We start from the raw sequence: 27,462 nt of genomic DNA, 5'->3' as shown, positions 1-27,462 counted from the left end.
GTTCGTCCCGCCCCTTCCTGTTTGCTGCAGCGAGGTGTGCTGGCAGCAGTCAACCAAGGTGCTCTATTATCTCTTAAGAACGAGCCACTGTGCACATTTCTCCCTTCCTACAGCAGCAGCAGCTAGCAGCAGCAGCAGCTAGCAGCAGCAGCAGCTAGCAGCAGCAGCTAGCAGCAGCAGCCAGGAAGACAATACTGTGATGGAGGTCCGGGGTGTTTGGCGCTAATCATTATCAATGGAAAGCCCAAGAGGAAAGATGAAGCCGAGAAAGTCAGCAGATACCAGTTTACAAAAACTTTGTTTTCAGGCCGTCAGGACACATTTTACCGCATTGGGAACCGAAGCTGTTCTTGGTAAGACTAAGAGCTACTAAACTGAGTTAAGCCTCCCAAAAAAATTAGCATGTGTCCAGCAGATTAGGTCATTATTCTGAACTTATGAGCTGTTATTTAGAAAATGGTTTGGAATTTGTGAAACTTTCACTCTGTTTGTGAAAAGAAGAGGAATCGTGTCTGATTTTCAGAATAAAACTAATAAATTGTGTCTATAGCTCACACAGCAAACCGCCATGTTGGATGAGGTGTGTTCGCTGTATATAGTCATCTGGTTTCAACTGTATTCTTAATTGATATTGCAGCCCTCATCCATAGACATAGACAAGTGTCAGTCTTTTACAGTGGCGTAATGTGTGATCTGATGTGATGCCTGTTAAAATCTAGACCTCCCAACACCGCTCCTTAAGGATCTACTGCCTCATCTGACAGCATGTCAACTGGATGAGGTCCAGCCAGCCCTCAATAAGAGAGGTATAGACTCTGTTGCTGTTGTCTGTAGTTCTTGTTCAGTGTTCATGATCAATCACAAGAGAAATCAAAGTCGAGCATAAAATTACCAATCTTGATCACAATACATGACATCTTCCACAATCAAATAAAGGGCAGGGAAAAAAACCCAAGAAGCACAGGACTAGACGTACTTTCTCTGAAAATAAAAGCAAAGTCAGTGGCAACATCTACAAATAATGCAACTTCTGCAGGATCAGCCCAAGGCAAAGCAAACTAAGTGGTTTTAAATGTATGATTTTAATTTAAAAAAATGTATTCATGTGTTACTCCCGCAAATAAGTATTTGAACACCTGCCATTCAGCAACATTTCTGGCATTCAAAGACCTGTCAGTCAACCTCGAAATGGTCCACCTCCACTCCAGTTGTTATTCTAAATTAGAAGTACCTGTTTGAAGTTGTTTGCTGTCTTTGGAGAGGTCTTTGGTCTTAGCCACCTGGAGTCTTTGTGCAGCTGAGACAAAATTGTAGACCACCACAAGGCTGGGCAGAGCTACAGGGCAATTGTCAAGCAGCATGGTGAAAAAAAATCAACTGTTAGAGCAATTTTAGAAAATGGAAGAAGCTAAACATGACTGTCGATCTCCCAGTCAAGCTCTCACCTCAGGGTGCATCAATGATCCTAAGAAAGTAGAGGATGTATTGTGAGATTTTGTGGAACAACCAGCTTGTCCTCAGTTAGGGCATTGAAGATGGGTTGTGGCTGTGTCTTCCAACATGACAATGACCTGAGGCACACAGCCAGGATTACCACAGAGTGGCTCCATGAGAAGCATGTCAAGGTTCTGGAATGGCCTCGCCAGTCTCCAGACCTAAACCTGATAGAAAAGTTTTGGAGGAGCTCAGTCTCCATATTTCTCAGTGGCAGCCCAGACACTTGGCTGATCCAGAGAAGATATGTGTGGAGGAATGGGCCAAAATCCCTGCTGCAGTGCAAAGCTGGTAAAAAAACTACGGGAAACCTTTGTCATTGCAAACAAAGGCTACTGTACTAAATATTAACATTGAATTTCACAGGTGTTCAAATGCTTATTTTCAGCAGTAACACAAATAAATTATTAAAAAGTGATAGATTGTGATTGCCGGATTGAATTTTTTAGATTATGTCTCGCACAATGGACATGCAGCTGGTTAATGTTGCATTCTGTCGCTAACATGGATACAAAAGCTATAAATGTCTGGGCAAGGTGAGAGTTCTATCTATTAAACTGACTGAAGATAAATACATTAAAAAAAAGGCTGGATCTTAGACATTTTTAATAAGTGTATCTGTGAGCCTGCCTCTTTGTTATTAAATTGAATATAATTTTACATTTTTGTACAAATTTTCCTCTGGTTAACTTAGAAAGTGAGCTGAAATTGTTACGGATTAGGTTTCTGAAATACAGAAAAGTAACTGTTAGGGAAGCTCAAATATGAAACAGACTGATGTTTATATCTGATAGTAACACTTCTGTTATGTTAGACTTACCAATATTTTATTATTTTTTCTTATCCCATTACTCGAACAATTGATAGAATACTCAGTTACTAAAATATTTGTTTACAACAACCCTAATCTAATCATCTGACTGCTGTCTGCAGCAATCCACATTATTAGCAGAAACAGAGGGCCCCAAAACCACATTTTGCTTTGGGCCCATGCAGGGTTGGGCCGGCCCTGAACTTACTAAATAACTTCACTCACCAATTACTAAGCAGTACATTGCCATGGTTGTTTTTAGTCATAGACTGAAACACAAAAAACATATTTCTACTCTCGTAGACCCAACCTGGAAAAAATAGTTTGAAAAGCAAAAGTAACTATCAGTTGGGATTTTCAGACACCAGGGCTTAGCTTCCCATTATCACAGAACATGATTATGGGAATGTTTATAACATAACATTACTATTATGTTAGAAATATTCTAATATGGTTCATTCTCACATTTAAACTGATGATTTTTTCCTAATTCAGGGTTATCCACATATTCTGGATGGGCTGAAATCCTCCGGGACCTGGTTGGTCTGAGCCGTGTAAGTGGTCCACCTTCTTGCAAATTTCAACGTTGTAAATGTGGATGTCACCAGATGTACTTCCTGTCTTTTGTTACTTTTCAGGCATTGGACTTCAGGACAGAAGCGGAAGCTAAGCATGAAGTCATGTTGAGGCTTTTTACAAGTGTATTCTACGGACTGAGCAACAACTATGTGTTAAAAAACAGCACAAATTTAAAATCTAATTCATTCTTGAGTTCTGCAGCCAAAAGTATTCATCATTTTATACTCATTCCATGTATGCATCAGGCTCTGCACACTTTAACTACCAATCAGCAACATCTTCTAGTGCTGTTAGAAAAGCATGTAAGAAGTATTCATGTCAGTCACTTACTGTTAACAGTGAGGAAAACACAGACTGTGCTATATGTCCTGCATCGCCTGCTAGACCATGGGATCACTACAAACCTTGTTGTTAGTATAGATTCTGCCCTGGACCTTGCATGGCTCCTGCATGGACGTGGGACACAGTACATCAACATGGAGCTGAAAAACCTCTTCACCTTCCCTCATGTTTTACAAACCTCACCAGCCAGCTCCAGAGCACCGGTTGAATCCACAGCTTCAGACAATCAGAGTTATGATGCCATTCCCTGCAAACGAGTCAAGTTATATTCTGAGTCTGAGGAGAAGGAGGAAGACCCATCTGGTGTACTGAACTTTACTTTGGACCCTCAGATTCTCTGTCATACTTTTAGTCCTTGTGATGGTCCCTCAGCAGGAGCATGCACATTTGGACAGATTACCCATTTGGAGATCAGAACCTGTGGTCCTGATTCTCTCAAGGTCCTGAGTTTTTCCTTGCCCACATTTTTCTGCCTTCAGTCTTTAAGTCTTCACAGCAAATGTAAGTTTACTAGAAATCTGACAATATAGCTGGGGCTGTTGCAAAACCTTCTGCTCTTTGTCCTAAATTCACAGAAACAATTTAAAGGCAAAATATTTCTTCCTGTTCTGTTTGAGGTGTAGAAGCACATTGTATTTTACTCTCATTGATTCCCAAAGAAAAACAACTGAAAGAAACTGTGACAAACTGGTTCCATTGTTGCTGTTTCCACAGTTCAGTTGGGCAATTTGCTTTCATAAGTCAAAAGTACATTTCACCTAGGAAATTCAACTAGGAAATAAAAATCAGATATGCTCAGAAAAAATCTGAGAGCTGTGTCAATGTTTAAAGGCCTCAGTTTGCTTAAGTTCTTAGTATGACAACTGGAAACATACTTAAGGAATGTGGATTGGCTCAGTTGGTGTTCAAGAGGAAGTGTCTTCTCTTGAAGAATACTGCAGGAAACTTGGACCAACATATTCAGGTGGTTGCTGGGGCTGATGCCTTGAAGCAAGAAGGTCCTGGGTTTGAATCCTGGCTTCGGGGGCTTTCTGCATGTTGTTTGTTAGTAGCAGTGATGGCTTTCTCTGAGTTCCCAGCCTCCTACTGTCCAAACACGCAACTAGGTAAATTGCTCAATTGTTGACCTGTGATGCAAGTGACCTATCAGGCTTCTCGCCCTGGGACCACCACAGAAGAGTAACCTTCATCCCTCACCCTCATTGGTTGAGCACTGATGAGTTAGTTTGGCAGCTACAGGGTTTTTAAAACCTGTTATATCATGGGATGTACTTCATGGATCTTTTTCAGCCTTGCCTCTTCATTGTTACCTAATAATGACAGTAGGGAATGTGTCCCAACATTTAATGTGATATTTGCTGTCCTTAAATCAGTTTAGTTCTACTCCAGAAAATCAAACAAGCATTTAATGTTGAAGAAATGATTCCCTCCCCGCCCCTTTAGTGGCAGATGATGATTTCACTCTTGTGATATGAACCACTTGACCATAAAACCAAATCATCACCTTGATGGAAACAATGCTTCCTTCTGTCAGTGACCTATTTAAACCAAACTAATTTACATTGATGATTCCTTTATTGAATAAAAACTAAAAAAATCTTTAGATGTTTGTAGCTGAAACAAATTATATTTTACCTGTGACCTTTGATGGAAATGAGAATCTTTATTCTGCCTTTCCACCAGAAAATAAACAGAAGGTGAAATGTTTGTGTTGTGCAGCCATCTTCAGGGAGTTGGATGTGTTGGAGTTTGCTGGAGCGCTGCAGCAGCTTTCTGACAGCGGCTGTAGCAGCCTCATCCATCTCAGCGTCGGCCTCCTGCCTCATGTTGGACTCATGAAGACCCTACTGAATGCAAGCCGCAGGCTGACGTCCCTATGTGTCGAGTTTCAGATGGCAATATGGGGACCACAATTTAATCTGGACCATGCTGGGACTGCGGAGCCCGACACATCAGGTGCAGTCAGTGCAATTCAAAATATGTTGCTCCTGCTGAATGTTGAGCAGGGAGGCTCTTAGTGCTTTAAATTCCATACATATGTGGAGCAGTGGTTCTTGTTTATCCTAAATGACACCTGAAAGTACTTAATAGATCTTTTTGCTAAAAAAGTTATCATTTATTTAGCGATGAGCTTAATCTCGGTTCTTCCCAATTTATTTTCTGCAGAACTTCCTCTGGAGAAGTTAACCGTGAAAATAATCCAGCTCCAAACAGATCTACACTTCTTGACATCAGTGCTTAGACGGAGCCCACATCTCGCCTCCCTTCATATAGCAGGGATGAGACTACCCACTGGCTGCAGTCAGAGCCAGCTTCTCAGCACTCTGTCAGGTCAGGACACTTTCCTTACTGGAGATGCTCTGCTTGTTGCTGTTGACTGGGATTGGAAATGGAAAGAAGCTGGTTGCAAATCACTGATTAGGACATTTGCCATGGTTTGTGGAGCTTTATATTTATTAGTCTAACTTAAAGATGGATAATCTAAAGATTGTTTGGACTACCACAGTAGTTGAGGACGAGAACCTTCTTATGTGAAGTGGTTTCTGCTGACTTTAATTTTGAATAGAGCAACAGATCTGATGGTTTCAGTACCAAGACATGAAGTTCTTTCTGAAAGATCTGCCATATCTTCACTCAGGCATAGTCCTCATGGTCATAGTCCTAATGGTCATCGTCCTCATGGTCATAGTCCTCATGGTCATAGTCCTCATGGTCATAGTCCTCATGGTCATAGTCCTCATGGTCATAGTCCTCATGGTCATAGTCCTCATGGTCATAGTCCTAATGGTCATTGTCCTCATGGTCATCATCCTCATGGTCATAGTCCTCATGGTCAAAGTCCTCATGGTCATAGTCCTCATGGTCATAGTCCTCATGGTCATAGTCCTAATGGTCATAGTCCTCATGGTCATAGTCCTCATGGTCATAGTCCTAATGGTCATCGTCCTCATGGTCAAAGTCCTCATGGTCATAGTCCTCATGGTCATAGTCCTCATGGTCATAGTCCTCATGGTCATAGTCCTCATGGTCATAGTCCTCATGGTCATAGTCCTCATGGTAATCGTCCTCATGGTCATAGTCCTCATGGTCATAGTCCTAATGGTCATAGTCCTCATGGTCATAGTCCTCATGGTCATCGTCCTAATGGTCATCGTCCTCATGGTCAAAGTCCTCATGGTCATAGTCATGGTCATAGTCCTCATGGTAATCGTCCTCATGGTCATAGTCCTCATGGTCATCATCCTCATGGTCATCGTCCTCATGGTCATAGTCCTCATGGTCATCGTCCTCATGGTCATAGTCCTCATGGTCATAGTCCTCATGGTCATCGTCCTCATGGTCATAGTCCTCATGGTCATAGTCCTCATGGTCATCGTCCTCATGGTCATCGTCCTCATGGTCATCGTCCTAATGGTCATAGTCCTCATGGTCATAGTCCTCATGGTCATCGTAATGGTCATCGTCCTCATGGTCAAAGTCCTCATGGTCATAGTCCTCATGGTCATAGTCCTCATGGTCATAGTCCTCATGGTCATAGTCCTCATGGTAATCGTCCTCATGGTCATAGTCCTCATGGTCATCATCCTCATGGTCATCGTCCTCATGGTCATAGTCCTCATGGTCATAGTCCTCATGGTCATAGTCCTCATGGTCATCGTCCTCATGGTCATAGTCCTCATGGTCATAGTCCTCATGGTCATCGTCCTCATGGTCATCGTCCTCATGGTCATCGTCCTCATGGTATAGTCCTCATGGTAATAGTCCTCATGGTAATAGTCATCATGGTCATAGTCCTCATGGTCATAGTCCTAATGGTCATAGTCCTCATGGTCATAGTCCTCATGGTCATAGTCCTCATGGTCATAGTCCTCATGGTCATAGTCCTCATGGTCATCGTCCTCATGGTCATCGTCCTAATGGTCATCGTCCTCATGGTCATAGTCCTCATGGTCATAGTCCTCATGGTCATAGTCCTCATGGTCATAGTCCTAATGGTCATAGTCCTCATGGTCATCGTCCTCATGGTCATAGTCCTCATGGTCATAGTCCTCATGGTCATAGTCCTCATGGTCATCGTCCTCATGGTTATGGTCATCATCCTCATGGTCATAGTCCTCATGGTAATCGTCCTCATGGTCATAGTCCTCATGGTCATCGTCCTCATGGTCACGTCCTCATGGTCATAGTCCTCATGGTCATCGTCCTCATGGTCATAGTCCTCATGGTCATAGTCCTCATGGTCATAGTCCTCATGGTCATAGTCCTCATGGTCATCGTCCTCATGGTCATCGTCCTCATGGTCATCGTCCTCATGGTATAGTCCTCATGGTAATAGTCCTCATGGTCATAGTCCTCATGGTCATCGTCCTCATGGTCATAGTCCTCATGGTCATCGTCCTCATGGTCATAGTCCTCATGGTCATCGTCCTCATGGTCATAGTCCTAATGGTCATAGTCCTCATGGGGACTATGGTCATAGTCCTCATGGTTATCATCCTCATGGCCATAGTGTTCATGATCATAGTCCTCATGGTCATCGTCCTCATGGTTATCATCCTCATGGTCGTAGTGCTCATGATCATAGTCCTCATGGTCATCGTCCTCATGGTCATCGTCCTCATGGTCGTAGTGCTCATGATCATAGTCCTAATGGTCATAGTCCTCATGGTCATAGTCCTAATGGTCATAGTCCTCATGGTCATAGTCCTCATGGTCATAGTCCTTATGGTCATAGTCCTCATGGTTATCATCCTCATGGTCATAGTGCTCATGATCATAGTCCTCATGGTCATAGTCCTCATGGTCATAGTCCTCATGGTCATAGTCCTCATGGTCATAGTCCTCATGGTCATAGTCCTCATGGTCATCGTCCTCATGGTCATAGTCCTCATGGTCATAGTCCTCATGGTTATCATCCTCATGGTCATAGTCCTCATGGTCATAGTCCTCATGGTCATCGTCCTCATGGTTATCATCCTCATGGTCATAGTCCTCATGGTCATAGTCTTCATGGTTATCATCCTCATGGTCATAGTCCTCATGGTCATAGTCCTCATGGTTATCATCCTCATGGTCATAGTCCTCATGGTCATCGTCCTCATGGTCATAGTCCTAATGGTCATAGTCCTCATGGTCATAGTCCTAATGGTCATAGTCCTCATGGTTATCATCCTCATGGTCATAGTCCTCATGGTCATCGTCCTCATGGTCATAGTCATCATGGTCATAGTCCTCATGGTCATAGTCCTAATGGTCATAGTCCTCATGGTCATAGTCCTCATGGTCATCCTCATGGTCATAGTCCTAATGGTCATAGTCCTCATGGTCATAGTCCTAATGGTCATAGTCCTCATGGTCATAGTCCTCATGGTCATCCTCATGGTCATAGTCCTCATGGTCATAGTCCTCATGGTCATAGTCCTAATGGTCATAGTCCTCATGGTCATAGTCCTAATGGTCATAGTCCTCATGGTCATAGTCCTCATGGTTATCATCCTCATGGTCATAGTCCTAATGGTCATAGTCCTCATGGTCATAGTCCTAATGGTTATCATCCTCATGGTCATAGTCCTCATGGTCATAGTCCTAATGGTCATAGTCCTCATGGTCATAGTCCTAATGGTCATAGTCCTCATGGTCATAGTCCTCATGGTCATAGTCCTAATGGTCATAGTCCTCATGGTCATAGTCCTAATGGTCATAGTCCTCATGGTTATCATCCTCATGGTCATAGTCCTCATGGTCATAGTCCTAATGGTCATAGTCCTCATGGTTATCATCCTCATGGTCATAGTCCTCATGGTCATAGTCCTAATGGTCATAGTCCTCATGGTCATAGTCCTAATGGTCATAGTCCTCATGGTCATAGTCCTCATGGTTATCATCCTCATGGTCATAGTCCTCATGGTCATAGTCCTCATGGTCATCGTCCTCATGGTTATCATCCTCATGGTCATAGTCCTCATGGTTATCATCCTCATGGTCATAGTCCTCATGGTTATCATCCTCATGGTCATCGTCCTCATGGTCATAGTCCTAATGGTCATAGTCCTCATGGTCATAGTCCTAATGGTTATCATCCTCATGGTCATAGTCCTCATGGTCATAGTCCTAATGGTCATAGTCCTCATGGTCATAGTCCTAATGGTCATAGTCCTCATGGTCATAGTCCTCATGGTCATAGTCCTAATGGTCATAGTCCTCATGGTCATAGTCCTAATGGTCATAGTCCTCATGGTTATCATCCTCATGGTCATAGTCCTAATGGTCATAGTCCTCATGGTCATAGTCCTCATGGTCATAGTCCTCATGGTCATAGTCCTAATGGTCATAGTCCTCATGGTCATAGTCCTAATGGTTATCATCCTCATGGTCATAGTCCTCATGGTCATAGTCCTAATGGTCATAGTCCTCATGGTCATAGTCCTCATGGTCATAGTCCTCATGGTCATAGTCCTCATGGTCATAGTCCTAATGGTCATAGTCCTCATGGTCATAGTCCTAATGGTCATAGTCCTCATGGTTATCATCCTCATGGTCATAGTCCTCATGGTCATAGTCCTAATGGTCATAGTCCTCATGGTCATAGTCCTAATGGTCATAGTCCTCATGGTCATAGTCCTCATGGTCATAGTCCTCATGGTTATCATCCTCATGGTCATAGTCCTAATGGTCATAGTCCTCATGGTCATAGTCCTAATGGTTATCATCCTCATGGTCATAGTCCTCATGGTCATAGTCCTAATGGTCATAGTCCTCATGGTCATAGTCCTCATGGTCATAGTCCTCATGGTCATAGTCCTAATGGTTATCATCCTCATGGTCATAGTCCTAATGGTCATAGTCCTCATGGTTATCATCCTCATGGTCATAGTCCTCATGGTCATAGTCCTCATGGTCATAGTCCTCATGGTCATAGTCCTAATGGTATCATCCTCATGGTCATAGTCCTCATGGTCATAGTCCTAATGGTCATAGTCCTCATGGTCATAGTCCTAATGGTCATAGTCCTCATGGTCATAGTCCTCATGGTTATCATCATGGTCATAGTCCTCATGGTTATCATCCTCATGGTCATCGTCCTCATGGTTATCATCCTCATGGTCATAGTCCTCATGGTTATCATCCTCATGGTCATAGTCCTCATGGTTATCATCTCATGGTCATCGTCCTCATGGTCATAGTCCTCATGGTCATAGTCCTCATGGTCATAGTCCTAATGGTCATAGTCCTCATGGTCATAGTCCTCATGGTTATCATCCTCATGGTCATAGTCCTCATGGTTATCATCCTCATGGTCATCGTCCTCATGGTTATCATCCTCATGGTCATAGTCCTCATGGTTATCATCCTCATGGTCATAGTCCTCATGGTTATCATCCTCATGGTCATAGTCCTCATGGTCGTAGTCCTAATGGTCATAGTCCTCATGGTCATAGTCCTAATGGTCATAGTCCTCATGGTCATAGTCCTCATGGTTATCATCCTCTGGTCATAGTCCTCATGGTCATCCTCATGGTCATCGTCCTCATGGTTATCATCCTCATGTTATCATCCTCATGGTCATAGTCCTCATGGTCATAGTCCTCATGGTTATCATCCTCATGGTCATCCTCATGGTCATAGTCCTCATGGTCATCGTCCTCATGGTCATAGTCCTTATTAAACTCATTTTTAAGCTAGTTTGGGTTGATTAGCTGGTTGACTTGCTCCCAGTATTGTCTCACCAGAACAACAATATTTAAAACAACAAAAAATCTCTTGTCTTTATTATCAGTGTGAAATTGTATCTTGTTTTTCCATTGATTGTTTATAAATCCTTTTATGCTTCTCTAGAAGGTTTTGACCCAGCCAAAGTCCTGACTGATAGATTTTTACAGGGAACTAAAAATTAGGGTGATGGTAAGGAGGGCTTGCAGTGTCAAAGACATAGAGCTCAAGATATATTATCAAAGTGCCAGAGAATGTGCAAAAAGCTGCTCAGCAATAATAAGGACTTGATTACTGTAATGCCAATAAAGCTCTGTTTGTTCTCATATCATTTGTGTTCACCTTTCAGAATCCAATCACAGTTTAAAGGCTCTCACGTTGGAGGATATAAAATTGTGTGACTGTCTGCCTGACATCCTGAAACTGCTGAGAGGCTGTATGTTGGAAGGTAAGCCAAGGAGAAAACAGGTAATGGCTTCCATCATTCTGTGTCTGCTGAGACATTTCTGGGTGTGTCCTGCTTGACATGCAGCATAAACTAGGACCAATCAATCAACCGGATCTGAATCCCAACCCAGAGAAACCCTACTCCTGCTTGTCCTTCACTCAGAGCTAAGCTTCAATGACTGTCGTCTTCTGGAGAGGTGTGTCAACCCAGAAAAACGTCTTGTAGAGCTGGTGGCTGCGTTGAAGATGCCTTCACTTCACTCTCTGAGTCTAGCACAGAATCGGCTTGGTAAGCAATCTTCATGATTTTTTTTGTCAGTAGAATGTAGTTCAGGCTTGTACTTATGACATTTTCAGGAATTATTTGCGCCGATGCCAATACGTTCTCACCAAACAGTTAAAGAAAGAAGCAAAAGAATGATTTTGAAAAACCCATTTTGGCCGCTTGTATCCGCGATCTCGTTCTTTCGGTCATGACCCAAAGCTCATGAGGGAGGGAACGTAGAATGGCCGGTAAATCGAGAGCTTCGCTTTTTGACTCAGCTCTCTCTTCACCACAACGGACCGGTACAGCGCCGATCCACCTGTTGATCTCCCGCTCCCTTCTTCCCTCATTTGTGAACAAGATTCCTCGACCCTTTTCTGGCTCAAGACCACGGCCTCGGCTGCAAACCGTTCCAGCCAGAGCTGCAGGTCACGTCCCAATGAAGCCAACAGGACCACATCATCCCCAAAAAGCAGAGATGGATCGTAAGGCCACCAAAACGGATCTCCTCAACGCCTCGGCTGCTCTACAAATTCTGTCCATAAAAGTAATGAACAGAATCTGTGACAAAGGGCAGCCCTGGCAGAGTCCAACCCTCACCGGAAACGAGCCTGACTTACTGCTGGCAATGCGGACTATTATTATTATTATTATTAATATTATTATTCTTATTATCATCATTATTATTATTATTTCCCTAAAAACATAAAGAAGAAAGGCTTAGCCTGGCGGTTGGGCTAGTAATGCACTGTGGGAAACCTGAAATAGTAGCAGCATTTCTTTATTTAGCTAATTGTTGCTATTGAACTTGCTACTGAATGATCCATTTTTCCTCCTTGTGCCAACAGCTAAGAATGTGTGTGTGCTGGCAGAACTGTTCTCAGGCCAGTCACAGAGCTCACTGAAGCAACTAGACCTCAGGTGAGAACAGTCTGTCCTCAAACGGAACTGCTTATTTTCTTCTTTTAAAGTCGGTGGATTTTACTCTCTTTGTGTAAAATCCTCTATCTTAAACGTTTCACAAGGTTCTGATTCACTTATGTGTTTGTAGCATAATAAAAAGAGAGCTCTGCTGCCACAGGGCAGGAAGTAAGCAACATTTGATAAATGACTAAAAGCTGTAATCATAAAGGATACTTTGTTGACGTCTTTATCTTAAGCAAGATTATTCAACTTATTTTCCAAAATTCATGTACAATTTAAATGTAGCTGTCTGAACCCAAAACCAAGGTGGATTGGTTCCATTTACCCTCAAAACATCCACTGCTATGCTCTAAAAAGTTATATTTAAGATTTACAATATTATAGTCAGTAAATTCTAAATTTGTTTTGAGCTTGTTTAGTGTTTTTACTTAAAAGCCACTGATCAGACACTGTCCGGTTCACGGACTGCTTGCATTGAAGCAGACATTGATTAGCCTTTCACTGGTTCTGTGTTTCTCCCTTTTAACTGTATTACATAATATCTCTTTTTCTTAAACAGGTCCAATTTCATTCAGCCTGCTGATCTGCTGGAATTTGCTAAGAGACTGATGATTCATCCCCCTCCACACAGACTGACCCTTGACCTGAGGAAGAACCCAGGAGACAGAGACCCTGAGACGTGGAACATGGCACTGAAGAGGCTTCAACCCTCCAGCTTTTTACTGGTTGAGGGATGGAAATCCACAGACACAATGGTGGATCACATCAGCAATATGTAAAAGAAAATCTGGAGGATGAAATGTTGTATGTTGAGCCTCAGTAGGAATGATGCTAAACCATTTCCTTTTTCCAAAGCTTTGGATGGCTGTGATCTGAAACTAAACACACAAAATGGGAATACCTTCCGGAAATTCTTTGAAATTAGTTTGATTTGTCTCTTTGACAGCAGAGAGACGAGTGTACCCTGTCCCTTATTTACCATGGGAGATGGGATCTAGTTCCCCCATGAACCCAAAGCAGCCATAAACAGCAGATGATTTTCTATCATTTCATTTGTTTTCTTGCATCCAAGTTCTGAAGGAGGAAAAAAAGATAATTCTACATCAGTTTGTCATTTTAATATTTATTAAACATTACACCACCAGAGATGTCTCTGATATGGTGTGTGCTTGTGTGTGACTGCGGACATTAACGTACAACTGGAGACTGACAATAAGGTGGTATGGCCATGTTAGACAATAAGCATTGACACAACTACCAATTCATCATAAGTACAAACAAAGTAGGAAAAAAAGGATCCAAAATAGGATTAAGAAGACTGCTGTTTTGTTTATTGACTTTAAAACTAGCATTAAAGATTGCTTCAATTTTACCTTGATTTCTCTGTCACATTGTAATAAACTTCAGCTTAGGACAAGGGTGACCCTATGAACATGCTAATTGGTTGTTTAGCATGTTCATCGGTTGCTTGCCTTACAACCAGCCAATCTGTTGCATTAAAAACACCAAACATTCACACTGCCACATCAAAACAGCTCCCACAGACCAAACACAGGCTTACCAAACCAACCAAAATATCCCAGAATTGTTTAGCAATATCAAAAATGACATTGGAGCTTGATGGGCCAAACATAAATCAAGCTGACTGTCTTGTTTGAAGAAGTCAATCAGCACTACAGTCACACCTTTGGTCATGTTGGTGTCATTGAAATTATAGAGAGCATCTGAAATACCCTACCCTAACCCCAAACCCAAAACTGTTTAGTGTGGATATGTACATACTACTGGACTGCTGACATGGCAGGAATTTAGACTGGGTCTTCCAGTCCTCAGTCAATTTAAAAACTGACATTTGCATTTAGCAAAGATAGTATCTCTGTGTCTACCCATTGTCACAGCCTACACACTATAGATTCACATATAAAGTCTGTATCTGGATGATAAGCTGTGTGCAAAACACAGACTTGGTAACAGAAGTAATAATTTTAAGGGGTGAATATGGCTGCGCACATCTGGCCTTTCATTTCCGGTAGCTGTTAAAATTCTCCCCTTCAATAAGAAAGTTAGTGCAGTAATTTATGCAATGACAATTGTTAAATGGCATGTAACCAGTTTTAATTTTTTTTACATCAAGTCTAGTGTTAACTTGATATAAGGAAGATTATTACAGACAAGTGGATTTTTATAGGAGAAACTAGTTAGGCTAGTAAAATGCACAGTTTTTTGTCTTCAGAGACTCACTTTAAATTAATGTTTGAAGGGATAAATAGCTTGACTGTTTGATCATATGCCTGATCATTAAGTCATCAGCTTAATGATGACAATGATCAGTCGACTGTTTGCTCACAGTCGACCAACAACATCAATGTGTATGCACCCTGCATGTTGAGAATTACACACACACACACACACAATGCCCAACATACACACTTAAGTACAATACAGCATGTCAAAGGCATTAGAAAAATCTGAAATAAATATAAATAAATTATTTATCAAAGAATCGGTTAAAAACAAACTGTTAAACATAGAAAATATTTCAAACAAATACACCATTGTTTACTCAAAGACTGAATGGATGACAAATGAACACATGCACACACCGATTAAACACTAGTGAGCTGAAAGGCCTGTCTGGGCTGAGGGAAATGTTCGACGGATTCTCTTTGGGCTCTCGTGTCTCAGTTCCTGCTAAAGCAGCTGTGAAATCCCAAAGTAGCTAATAGTATTCGAGGAGGGGAACACTGGCAGTGATATCATTGATCCTCCATGGATCTGGAGCTCAGCTTCTGGGGAGCTGATCCATGGTGAAAATCCATTTTGGCAGAGTCAACAAATGTGAAGATTTCATTCTGAGAAACCAAAACTGTAGAGCACAAGGCTGTGGGAACAACTTGCATCCTGGAATCATGTGTTATGGAGTCAAAGTGAAAGCCATTAGCACTTGATCAGCACCACACAGATGAAGTGAAAGATTTCAGTGAGCAGTTTGGGAGAAAACCACAGACAGTCCATTCAAACGTGCAGAAAAACTTAGGGAACCAACAATGCTGCTTTTGCATCTGTCAGCAGGTCTCACTGATGATAACTGTTCAATTTGAGGACATTATTTACTGGTTTGCTTAGTAACAACAAAGATTAACTGAATCAGGAGGACAAAACTAGAAGCTGCTCAGCTATAGGCAGATCAGAGCTCTTTGCTTGGTCCTGCTGGTTTGATCACATGGCCAATTAATCAGTTGATTAATCAATTAATCAATCACAACCAGCAGCTTGGTCTGGGGAGAGGAGCAATTCAAATATTTAAAAAACCTTGTGGAAATTAAACTTATGGCAAATCTGATACTGTGCAAATGTTACAGATCAAAGACGTTATTATATACTCACCGGCCATTTTATTAGGTACACTTTGCTGGTTGGAACCCCCCTTTTGCCTCCAGAACTGCCTTAATCCTTTGCGGCACAGATTCTACAAGGTACTGGAAACATTCCTCACAGAGTCTGGTCCATATTGACATGATAGCATCCTGTAGTTGCTGCAGATTTTGTCAGCTTCACATCCAGAATGTGAATCTCACATTCCATCACATCCCAAAGGTCCTCTATTGGATTGAGATCAGGTGACTGTTGAGGCCATTTGAGTTCAGTGAACTCATTGTCGTGTTCAAGAAACCAGTCTGAGACGATTCATGGTTTATGACATGGCGCGTTATCCTGCTGGAAGCAGCCATCAGAAGTTGGGCACACTGTGGTCATAAAGGGATGGAGATAGCAACAATACTCAAGTAGGTTGTGGCATTGACACGATGCTCAATTGGTACTAATAGGCCCAAAATGTGCCAGGAAAATATCCCCACACCATTGCACCACCACCATCAGCGTGAACCGTTGATATAAGCAAGGATGGATCCATGCTTTCATCTCATTGACTCCAAATTCTGACTTTACCATCCAAATGTCGCAGCAGAAATCGAAACTCATCAAACCACAACACATATTCTATTGTACAATTTTGGTGAACCTCTGTGAATTGTAGCCTCGGTTTCCCGTTCTTAGCTGGCAGGAGTGGCACCTGGTATGGTTTTCTGCTGCTGTAGCCCATCCGCCTCAAGGTTTGGCATGATGTGCGTTCAGAGATGTTCTTCTGCATACCTCATTTGTGGTTATTTGAGTTACTTTTGGCTTTCTATCAGCTCAAATTAGTCTGGCCATTCTCCTCTGACCTCTGGCATCAACAAGGCATTTGGTCCACAGAACTGCTGCTTACTGGATATTTTCTCCTTTTTCGGCCTATTCTCTATAAACCCTAGAAATGGTTGTGATCAGCAGTTTCTGAAATACTCAGACCAGCCCGTCTGGCACCAACAACCATGCCAAGTGACATAACGCTCTGCTGTTGACATGACCAACAGCAGATTGTCTCGGCCATGTCTACATGCCTAAATGCATTGAGTTGCTGCCGTGTGATTGGTTGATGCAACAATTGCTTTAATGAGCAGTTGGACAGGTGTACCTAATAAAGTGGCTGGTGAGTGTAGAGCATCAATACCTGCTGGAATCAAGCTTTTGAATCACTTCATGTGATTTAAAGGAATTGAACTCAAGTGTTTAAGCTGCCCCTAAACAGAAAAACTTCAGGGTGAGGACAGCCTGTCTTCATAAACCTCGGATCATTATGAAAATTCTTCAAACTCAGAGAAGTAAACTTCACTGCACTGTAATCAAGATGGGGCTCCATCTTCTTCAGCAGGATGTTCCTGTGTCTACAGGCATGACACCGTGGTTTTCCTGATTTTCTGTTAATCTTCAGGCAAGATCACAAATGGATAACAAATGACCAAATGTATTCCATTACAGTTCTTAGCTCCTAATAAGTTTAGTGGGAGTCTATAACAATGACTAAAAGATAGAGCCAAACTATGTTGATAAAGCCATTTCTCCAGTGAAGTGTGAGACATTAGTGGAATGTCTGATAAACGTGCACTAATTTTACTGAAGAACACGCCTCTACATCAGATGGCATTACTGCAGACTTGTAAGACTTGTATGGAAGTGTCCAATTGACGGTGAATGTCTCTTTAAGCCAGGCAAACAGAAAGTGAAAAGAACTTCATACAAAACTTACAATTAACCAGAGGTCTGCAGATCTGAAAGAGAAATTCATATAATTATGAGATCCCTGCAAAAATCTTCAAGCTGAATGTCTATAGTGTAATAATGGATGTGAAGGCACACACAGTACTGTTAGGTTCTGCAAACCCAACCAAACATTGGTGGTTTATATGCAATATTACAGAAACAGCTGATACAACTCAAAATGTAAAGCAGCCAAACTCAAATCAAGGCAGTTTTTGTCGTCAAAAGTAAAAATGAACTTGCCAAGAATTCACCAGCAGCAATAATTTGAATGTATGGTGTCTATGTGCTGTGGGAGTGTGCAGGGAGCTGGTTAAAGGGAGCACAGGAGAGGCTGTCGGTCACTGAACAGCTGTAGGGGGCGCTATAAGATCCCATCCATGAAGCTGGTGTCTAGTCGTTGGATGAGCACCCGAATGAAGGACATCTCCTTACGGGTGTTCTCAAAGATCACCCTGGGATCATCTGACTGGCAACGTAGACAGTTAGGAGCCATGACCATGGCCAAGTTGTTCACATCCATCTTGGTAATGGCTACGTTGGCAGGTTGGGCAAAAACCTAAACAGAAAAACATCATTTGTGTTTTTACAGCAAAATATATATTTTACAGCCAGGGTACAGCAGGAATTGACAGTGTTGATGCTGTTGTCTGGACACATGACACTCTTCCCCCGGTGACTGAGTGAGAGAGGGTTGAGTGAGGGAGGGTTGAGTTGGGGGAGGCTTGAACGGGGGAGGATGAGCGAGGGAGGGTTGAGTTGGGGGAGGCTTGAACGGGGGAGGATGAGCGAGGGAGGGTTGAGTTGGGGGGGTTGAGCGAGGGAGGGGTGAGTTGGGGGAGGCTTGAACGGGGGAGGATGAGCGAGGGAGGGTTGAGTTGGGGGGATTGAGCGAGGGAGGGTTGAGTTGGGGGGGTTGAGCGAGGGAGGGTTGAGTTGGGGGGGTTGAGCGAGGGAGGGTTGAGTTGGGGGGGTTGAGCGAGGGAGGGTTGAGCGAGGGGGTTGAGTTGGGGGAGGCTTGAACGGGGGAGGATGAGCGAGGGAGGGTTGAGCTCACAGAGCAGAGGTATCAGTTCATCTCTCCATCATTATTTAGAATGAAATGAGCATGCTGGAAGTGATTTGCAGAGAAATGCACTTTTCTTGTATCTTTATGTTGAAATACTTCATCGATTTTTATTGAAGCTGATCTTCCTGGAGTAGTGCTGGAATTTACAGCATCCTGCTAAACTCTGTTCTTTGTGGATACAAGTTAAGAAGATTGAGTTGAGAGGAATTATAGTCCTTTGTTGTTTCCCATAAAAGGACTTAATTATCCAGATTGTAAACAAGCATGAAAACCTCGCTGCTATAGATGGACAGTAAGCTCAACACTTCTTTCATTCCTGATAAAGCCGCCATATGTTGGCCAAAATATGTTGTAATATTTCTATTAAATAAAAATGTGCTGTTTTCCCATAATAAATATAAGTGCCAAACATTATGAAGCGAAATGGAAAAATATTGAACAAAGAGTGCATTGGAAATACTGAAAGTATCACCAATACACTTAAGCATGTTAATACTGTTACTTGTTTCTCACTGGGTAAAGTAGAACGTCTGGACCCTAAACAGCTGTTAGCGGGACCAGACACAGCGCTATAGAAGTACTTTCCAGATCACACAGTCTCACCAGAGGTATGTGTCATTTCATTTCTGAAGCTGAAGGTAGTGTTGCTGCTGCTGCTGCTGTTGCTGCTGCTGCAGCTGTTGCTGCTGCAGCTGTTGCTGCTGCAGCTGTTGCTGCTGCTGCTGCTGTTGCTGCTGCAGCTGTTGCTGCTGCTGCTGCTGTTGCTGCTGCAGCTGTTGCTGCTGCTGCTGCAGCTGCTGCTGCTGCTGCTGCTGCTGCTGCTGCTGCTGCTAACTGTATCCTCTTTCTCTGGTCCTTCTCACCTTTATCACTTCTTGTGATTTCTACATTCTGATCCATTCCAATGCGCTGTGGTTCAAGTTGAAAAGGCTTAATAATGTTACTCAGCTCTAATTGGCTGAACAGAGCTAGCACAGTTGGACCTATAGAGATCATTTACCCTGAATTCATTGCAGCGTCAACAATATATCAATGTTGTATGACAATATTTTATTAAAATGCATAAAAACAAAACAACCTACAGTATTATTACGGTATTGTCTTTATTTGTGAAATATTTATTTTATATGTAAAGTCTATTGTTACAACTAATCAACCTTTAAGTCTGCTGAGGAATGAGGAGTTTCTGCATGTTTGTCTGCCTTTAAAAAATGAAAAACAAAAACATGCCAGAATGACTTGACAAAACCATGTCAATAAAAAATAGGATTATAGACATGTTGGAGATAAATGTTTTGATAACAGGTAATATATAAATGTTGCGACTTTGTAAAACTAATTTTCAAGAGGAAGACAAGAACTCCCTTAATCAAGTACAGCTTAATTTACATGCACTACTACATACTGTATATGAGTAAAAGTAAAAGGAACCAGTTGATCATCAATTGTCTCAGTGTGAAATGGTTAAAATATTCCAGCACCAACTTAATCAGAAAATGATAAGGTGATTGATACAACAGCACATCTTCATGGCACTGTGAGTGAGTCTGTTACCTGCAGGAAGCGAATGAGGTAGCAGAGTACCAGCTTGTTGATGTGAGGCAGGCCCAAAACCACATTGACAGCAGCCTCTGGGTTATCATAGCTACTGATACACTTCTCGTAGAACTCGTGAGGGATCAGTGGCTCTTCCAGTTCCCGGTACCAGAGTTTCAACAGAGAAGCTGGAATTGAACCCAACAATAAAGAGCAACAGTTTAGAACATTTCAACTTCTTCAGCTCCCCAGATCCATCTTTCAGGTCCATCTTTCAGGTCCATCCATTTACATGCTCAACTGACTCAGGTTAATAAACAAGACAAATTACCATAATTATACAGGTGATACAAAGTCACCAAGTGACTGGCTCCTTTCAAGTGTTGAGCAGAACAAATCCAATTCATGACACATCATCTCTTAGTCTCTTTTACTTATGAACTATTTTAGAGTGAACTATTTTATAAGTAACCCATAAAAATGAGATAGAGAAATGTGTGGAGTTATAGTTGAGGTAAAAAATATTACTCCTCCCACCCCTTACATTTGAAGTGCTGTGTTAAACAAAACAATGTTCTTAATACAGCTTTTCCAAACATCAGATTTACTTTGCACAAAAACTCAATTATTTCCCCAAAACTCCCAGGGCTACTAAAACAACTTGTTTGCGCAGGTTTTGTCTGTTTAATCCCTCACAGACGTTGCTTGAGGTTTCTCTAGATTAAAAGGAAAAAAATACTTTTCACTGTCACCTCTGACCTGCTCACGACAAGAACTTGATGCAAAGTCCCCGAATCCATGCTTCATAACTCAGTTCTAATTAACCAACTTTACTAAGCAATGTTTAGGATTAAAACTGTGTAATTGGATCTGAAAGAGAGTTGGACTTAATTTTGCCGCCAGATGCATGTTACTGAGCTATTACAAAAAAACTACATGGAACAATTTTTATCTCTATGATAGAAACATTTTAAAACCATCGTATCCTGTTCACCTGGGATGTGTGGATCTTCCAGTCCGGTGGGAATTTTCCATTGATCAACTTGCAGCTTTAGAGCATTAACTTCGTCTATGTCCCCTGGAACCCTAGAGAACAAAGACAGGATGGATAGGATTTAGACAGGATTTTCTTCATAGGATGTAAAAGCAGACCAATACAGTACAGGTATGTACTTCAGTTGCCTAAAGTCTTTGAGGAAAAACTGATGTGAATCAGTTCGTGCAAAAATAAATACACTGAATAACACAGATTTTTAGTAGGCTAAATGTGAATTTAGAGTCTGATTTGAACCTTCCAATCTGAGAGTTAAGTGGATAAAACAATCTTTATCAAACAAAGAACCACCTCTTGCGTTCAGTGAAGGCAGATTCCTCTGCTCTCCTCCCTGCCCAGGAGGGAGGAGACAGGTCAGAAAACGCTGTGATGTAAGAACGGAGGGGAATCCCAAACAGCTGACATGGCACAACCAGGCAGTCGCCCGGGCTGTCTGTCACACAGGCTGTCGCCTGTCGCCTGGCTGTCGCCCTGGCTGTCGCCCAGGCTGTCGCCCTGGCTGTCGCCCAGGCTGTCGCCCAGGCTGTCGCCCTGGCTGTCGCCAACCCAGGCTGTCGCCCTGGCTGTTGCCTGTCGCCCTGGCTGTCGCCCAGGCTGTCGCCTGTCGCCCAGGCTGTCGCCAGCCCAGGCTGTCGCCAGCCCAGGCTGTCGCCAGCCCTGGCTGTCGCCCAGGATGTCGCCCTGGCTGTCGCCAGCCCAGGCTGTCGCCCAGGCTGTCGCCCTGGCTGTCGCCAGCCCAGGCTGTCGCCAGCCCTGGCTGTCGCCCAGGCTGTCGCCCTGGCTGTCGCCAGCCCAGGCTGTCGCCCTGGCTGTCGCCTGTCGCCCTGGCTGTCGCCCAGGCTGTCGCCTGTCGCCCTGGCTGTCGCCCAGGCTGTCGCCCTGGCTGTCGCCCAGGCTGTCGCCCTGGCTGTCGCCTGTCGCCCTGGCTGTCGCCTGTCGTCTAGGCTGTCGCCCAGGCTGTCGCCTGTCGCCCTGGCTGTCGCCTGTCGCCCTGGCTGTCGCCCAGGCTGTCGCCCTGGCTGTCGCCTGTCGCCCTGGCTGTCGCCTGTCGCCCAGGCTGTCGCCCAGGCTGTCGCCTGTCGCCCTGGCTGTCGCCCAGGCTGTCGCCTGTCGCCCTGGCTGTCGCCCAGGCTGTCGCCCTGGCTGTCGCCCTGGCTGTCGCCTGTCGCCCTGGCTGTCGCCCAGGCTGTCGCCCTGTCTGTTGCCTGTCACCCTGGCTGTCGCCCTGGCTGTCGCCTGTCACCCAGGCTGTGGCCTGTCGCCCTGGCTGTTGCCCAGGTTGTCGCCCAGGTTGTCGCCCTGGCTGTGTCTGGAAGAGCACGGGACACGGCAATGGAAATTCCGGTAGACGATCTAAATAAAGACACTGGAATGACCACATTGTTCGCTAAACTAGATGACTTGTTCTTAAAAGAGAAAAGGACAGGATCTATGAAGCATACTCGAATTTTGACCGGATCATAAAAGAAGTTAACATGTCGATGGCAGACTATATTATTGATTTCGAGCAGCGTTACTCGCGGATGAAGAAATACAACATGATGCAGTTTTGGCTTTTAAGCTTTTTGGCACCGTGTGTTTGGATATAACGGACAGACAGTTGGCTTTAACGCCATGCTCAGATGTAACATCTGTGAAGTCCACTTTGAAGAGAATATTTGGTGAAAAAAGAGATGCGGAACCAGAAGGCTGCTCCTTTTATCAAACACCTTTTCTTTTTGTTTCATCTTTTATCGCTTAAAATGAGTCCACAAACTCACTGTTGCTTCTACATCGTCATCCATGTTTGATTATTCTAAATTCACTATGGTATTTTGTTGGTTTTACTGGATTTTCTTCTAGAACTGGGATGCAAGTGGAATCGGTTCTTGTGATGTGTTGCTCCTGCCTGTGGCTGGACACACGAACTGATCGAACCTGTTGGACTTTTATCAGCTCTGTGGTCACAAAGTTTTGGAAAATCGGCCGACATCTCTTAAATCGTGCCGTGTGAACCAGATTTAGGACTCAGAAGTTCTACTCCTCTCGTCTCGAACTCTAACCTAACCTCTGACTCTGGTCATTGTGGTAACATTTACACATCCCTTCAAAATAAGATTCAGATGTTCAACAAAAATGAACATTTTATTTTCATGAAAATTTTAACTCACGATAACAACGAATGGACCACTGCTATAACTCATGGCTGCCATAAAAAAGAAGTTTGAATGAGTGGATAAATTGAAGTATTTAAAACAGATTTTGTGAACACAAAACAATACTAGAAATATTGGAAAGAAATATTTCTTTAAACAAGACAAAATAAAAGGAAAATTATGTCTAAAACTTTAAACAAGACAAATTTTAGTTTAAAAATGTGGAGAAATACTTGACTTGGACAATAAATATTTGGTAAATACAATCATTACAAATTGGGAAATTCTAAATTTACAGTTAACAAATATCTTTTCTCAAAAGTTAGAGTGAGTCAAACAAAATTACTTAAAAAGGTAAGATGAGAATATTTTAAAATGATGTAAAATAATTAAATGAATTAATGTTTTTGGGTGATGTTCTTAAAAATATGCAATTTGGATGGAATATTTGAAAATTAAGAGAAACTAATGTGAAAAAGACCTTAAAATACTGAGAATAAGGTTATGTTCTTGCTTTTACGAGGTGGTTCAGTGGTCAACAAACCCCCAACCAGTTTTGGTCAGCCGGGTGGGGGGTACATAATGGATCTTCTTCAAATAGGGTGTGAAAGTGTCTGCTTGAGTGTGATTGAGAGTGAATGTATTTCTACCAGGAGTCTTTGATGGGTTTTACGAAGCGCTGTGTAAATATGACTTCACTTTAGTGAATACATGTAGTGATACTTTTTCTTATTTTTAAACTATGTAGAGAGTAAATGTTTTATTTATAATCATGGTGGGGATAAATCTGTGGAAAGTTACAGACTGGTCTTATACTTGTGAAGTTCCTTGATTAAATAAAAAATCTTAAAAAAAAAAAAAAAAAGTAATAAAACTTTTCCCAGAATATTTTGTGAAATGGTGTAAAAAAGGGGAGGAAATTTTGAACTGTTACGTATGTGGGCCTGTGACCTGTTTTGGATACATTTATTTCGACAAATACTGCATAGAGATTTCTAAAATGATAATGATTACAAAAATTCTACTTGATATCAAACTTTAATTTAAACCGGAATCATCTGATTGGAGGCTTTTTACTCAAGATTGTACAGGTAACATTGAAAACAAATAGGATAACATCTGCTGTTTTGAAACTTTCGAAATTTTGCTTCATTGATAACTGCTTCAAATTTACTTGGAATAACGGAAATTGGAAACAAAATTTTGGTGAATTTTTTTTCTTGTTTTTCAGATTATTTTTTAAAATAGGGATGAAAAATAGGACATATTTACTTGGAGCACACCACACATGTATTAATTTATATGGCAGGAAGTCTTGACTGATTATAAATATTTTGGAATTACATAAAAGAGGGATGTGGCATCGATGAAGATTTGGAGATTGTGGTCTTTAGCAGACTTGATCTTTCATCATGGCATATTCTAAAATTTTTTCACTTATTTTATCCTCAAAACAGGATTTCTTTTTTATTTAAAGTGATCACTTTAAAATATTTTTCATAAAGTTACAGGATAGGTAAATACTTGAACTCATTTTGCTTCCTTCTGTGTATCCCTCACCTGAAAATGCCCTCTGTTTGGTCGCCATTGAGACCCAGAACCTCTTCAGAGAGACGGGTCTGGACCCAAGGCAGCTGGCGGTCTGGATATCGCTCCTTCTGAAGCACCATTACTTCCTCTAATGAAGAGCCAAACATGGATGGACTAAATATGGCATTCCTGGCGTGCTGGATTTCCTCGAGAGAGGGCTTCTGGAGCCCCTGATGAGACACACACAGAACACACAGGGACTGTCTTAATAAACCTGATAGTCATATACCAGTACAGGACTACAATCTCCTGTACTGACATTGGATGGATCCGTCGAATCCGTCAAATGGATTCGATGGATGTCTTCCCTGTTTGTGAATTGTCACAATCTTACAAACCTTTGCATCTTCTGGGGTTTTTTGTCTTGCAGGTTTCCCCAGCTCATTGTTTTGGATCTGTGGTTAATCCTTACCTTTTTGGCTCCAGTCAAAGCAGCTTTCATTAGTTTCCTGTAGCAGTATTTGGCGTAGCTGCTAATAGCAACTCCTTGAAAACAAAAAGACAAAGTTTCAGCAATTAAGATTTGAGTCCATGCTGATGGATTCTTTCAACATAAACCGATTTTATTGTATCACTGTTAGGTATCTGGGGGGGTTTTGTTCCTGTTGGTGGAGTTTTCTGGTTTCTTCTGCAGTGCCATCATTCACCCACTAGATGGTGCCAGAGGCAGCCTCCTGACTGGGCGGACCTGCGATTCTGCACACCTGTTAGTCATCACCTATTTTCCCGAGGGATATTAGAAGTGGACAACCTGCACTTCAGCGCCTGAGTGTCGCCAGTAATGATGTTCCTTGAGACATTTCTTGGAACCACCTCGTGAAGACCACATTCTGTTTTTTTTTTTTTTTTCTGGATTGTTCTTTCCTCGTGATGTAATCCCTCGCTCTCACTAGTGTCCCAGCAAGCCTGGTTCACAGACCAGTAGTCAAGCACCCCTCTTTCAGTCATTTTTATCACTTGCATAATAAATCACCTTTATCTGATTTCCAAGTTTCCCTGGTGTGTTTCTGTATGTGGGTCAGGCATCTAGCTTTCAACATGACAACTTCAACAGAAATTGCAAGTTAACTATTTTATTCTTGGTTATGCATGCACATGTTTTCTCTTCTCTCACTGATAACTTGTTTTCTTTTGCTTAAGAAACCTGTTTGAAATAAAAATGAAAAAAAGAAAAGAAAATGAAACAAAGTGAAGCCATCTCCAGACAACAATTAAACATGGAACAATTTAAATCTGAGAAATGTCCCGCTATTAACAAAATGAGCATGTTAAAATGTAAGTATACTGAAATGTGGTGCTTAATGTCTATACCCACTCATTTACCTTTGGTGTCATTCAGTGGGTCCATGTGTCTGTAGATGTATCCCTCCAGGTAGGTGTGGAAACGGGGAGTGGGAGGAAAGAAGGCGAGGCAGATGGCCATCAGCTCCCAACCACGCTCCAGGCTATCATACCGGAAATTCTCTGTAGTTTGACGGCACAGCTGGATGTAGAGCTCGTCACGGAGACCCTGGTTACTCCACCCCCGCACCACCACCTGAAAGAGAAAGCCAGGAAGCTGTCTAGTTAAAGACAAGCTCTTATCTTTATTCAACTTATTTCTTTGAGTTGTGCTAAAAAACTTATTGTGGATGCATCTTCCAGGAATGTTACCTACAGACTCTTCTCAAAGACACAACTGCAGCAGACTTTGGTGTGACATTGGTCCAGTAAGTTAAGTTTTTAATCAGACAATATTCAATTACACTGCTAATGTCTGACAGTCCAGTGTGTTTATTTAATTACAAACACTGGTGGTTCATGTGACATACATGTCTAACAATGTAGCTTCCTTAAAAAAGAAGGCAGGCAGTCAGGGAAGACTCCATGTTTTGCTTGAGAGCCATGTACCCTAAAACACACATCTGGGAAACTGCTCTTCAAGTTAGTTCTTTAAAACAAAAAAAGAGAGAAAAAGTGACTGAAGTCTATTTTAGCATGCTGTTGGATTTGTATGTGCATTTGAAACAGTTAGCCCTTAACATCTTCTTGTCCTCTAGGCCACTATTCTGTGTTTAACCCTCTCTCTCCCAAACAACTCAATTTAAGGAACACTAACCAGTAACGTCCATAAGTCTCTAATCAGATAACTTTTGTCAGTAACAAGTAAACTAATGCATTGCTATTTCAAATCCAGTAATCAGATTAAAGTTACTCATCCAAATCACTCTGCTTTACTATCCATCCATTCACCCTTATCCCCAGAGGGGTCAGGAGTTGCTGGTGCTTATCTGCAGCTGCGTTCTGGGCGAGAGGTGGGGTCACCCTGGACAGGTCAACAGTGTCGTGAAAACTGGTATATGGAGGTGAGATCTTTCCAGGTTCACGCAG

At 42.4% G+C, this 27,462-nt stretch overlaps 2 protein-coding genes across 5 annotated transcripts in view; one reads left to right on the top strand and one right to left on the bottom strand.

Annotated features, from left to right (window-relative positions):
* The first annotated feature begins 19 nt into the window (after positions 1 to 19).
* lrrc41 (leucine rich repeat containing 41) lies at positions 20 to 13,718 on the top strand. Its single transcript, XM_055024099.1, has 10 exons — positions 20 to 353; positions 720 to 806; positions 2,801 to 2,859; positions 2,944 to 3,727; positions 4,946 to 5,182; positions 5,393 to 5,557; positions 11,286 to 11,384; positions 11,547 to 11,672; positions 12,497 to 12,569; positions 13,132 to 13,718. The coding sequence occupies exons 1-10, from the start codon at positions 236 to 238 to the stop codon at positions 13,349 to 13,351; spliced, it is 1,968 nt and encodes a 655-aa protein (XP_054880074.1). The 5' UTR covers positions 20 to 235; the 3' UTR covers positions 13,352 to 13,718.
* Positions 13,719 to 13,832: 114 nt separating this feature from the next.
* arhgap39 (Rho GTPase activating protein 39) overlaps positions 13,833 to 27,462 on the bottom strand; it is a 52,018-nt gene continuing 38,388 nt past the window's right edge. For 3 of the 4 annotated variants that reach the window (XM_055024095.1, XM_055024096.1, XM_055024097.1), the window contains 6 exons: positions 26,416 to 26,629; positions 25,505 to 25,578; positions 25,063 to 25,262; positions 21,308 to 21,399; positions 20,332 to 20,501; positions 13,833 to 18,267 (listed from right to left, as the gene is read on the bottom strand). In XM_055024095.1, coding sequence (XP_054880070.1) covers positions 18,073 to 18,267; positions 20,332 to 20,501; positions 21,308 to 21,399; positions 25,063 to 25,262; positions 25,505 to 25,578; positions 26,416 to 26,629 — 945 coding nt within the window. In that variant the 3' untranslated portion in view covers positions 13,833 to 18,072. Of the gene's footprint in view, positions 18,268 to 20,331; positions 20,502 to 21,307; positions 21,400 to 25,062; positions 25,263 to 25,430; positions 25,579 to 26,415; positions 26,630 to 27,462 lie in introns of those variants that run through there. The other variant, XM_055024098.1, reaches the window with a different exon arrangement.

The sequence above is a fragment of the Poeciliopsis prolifica genome, unplaced genomic scaffold (assembly GCF_027474105.1).
Source record: "Poeciliopsis prolifica strain line A6 unplaced genomic scaffold, Auburn_PproV2 SCAFFOLD115, whole genome shotgun sequence".
NCBI classification, from domain to species: Eukaryota; Metazoa; Chordata; class Actinopteri; order Cyprinodontiformes; family Poeciliidae; genus Poeciliopsis; species Poeciliopsis prolifica.
Note: the sequence above shows the minus strand (reverse complement) of the source record. Positions and strands in the feature narration are given on the sequence as shown.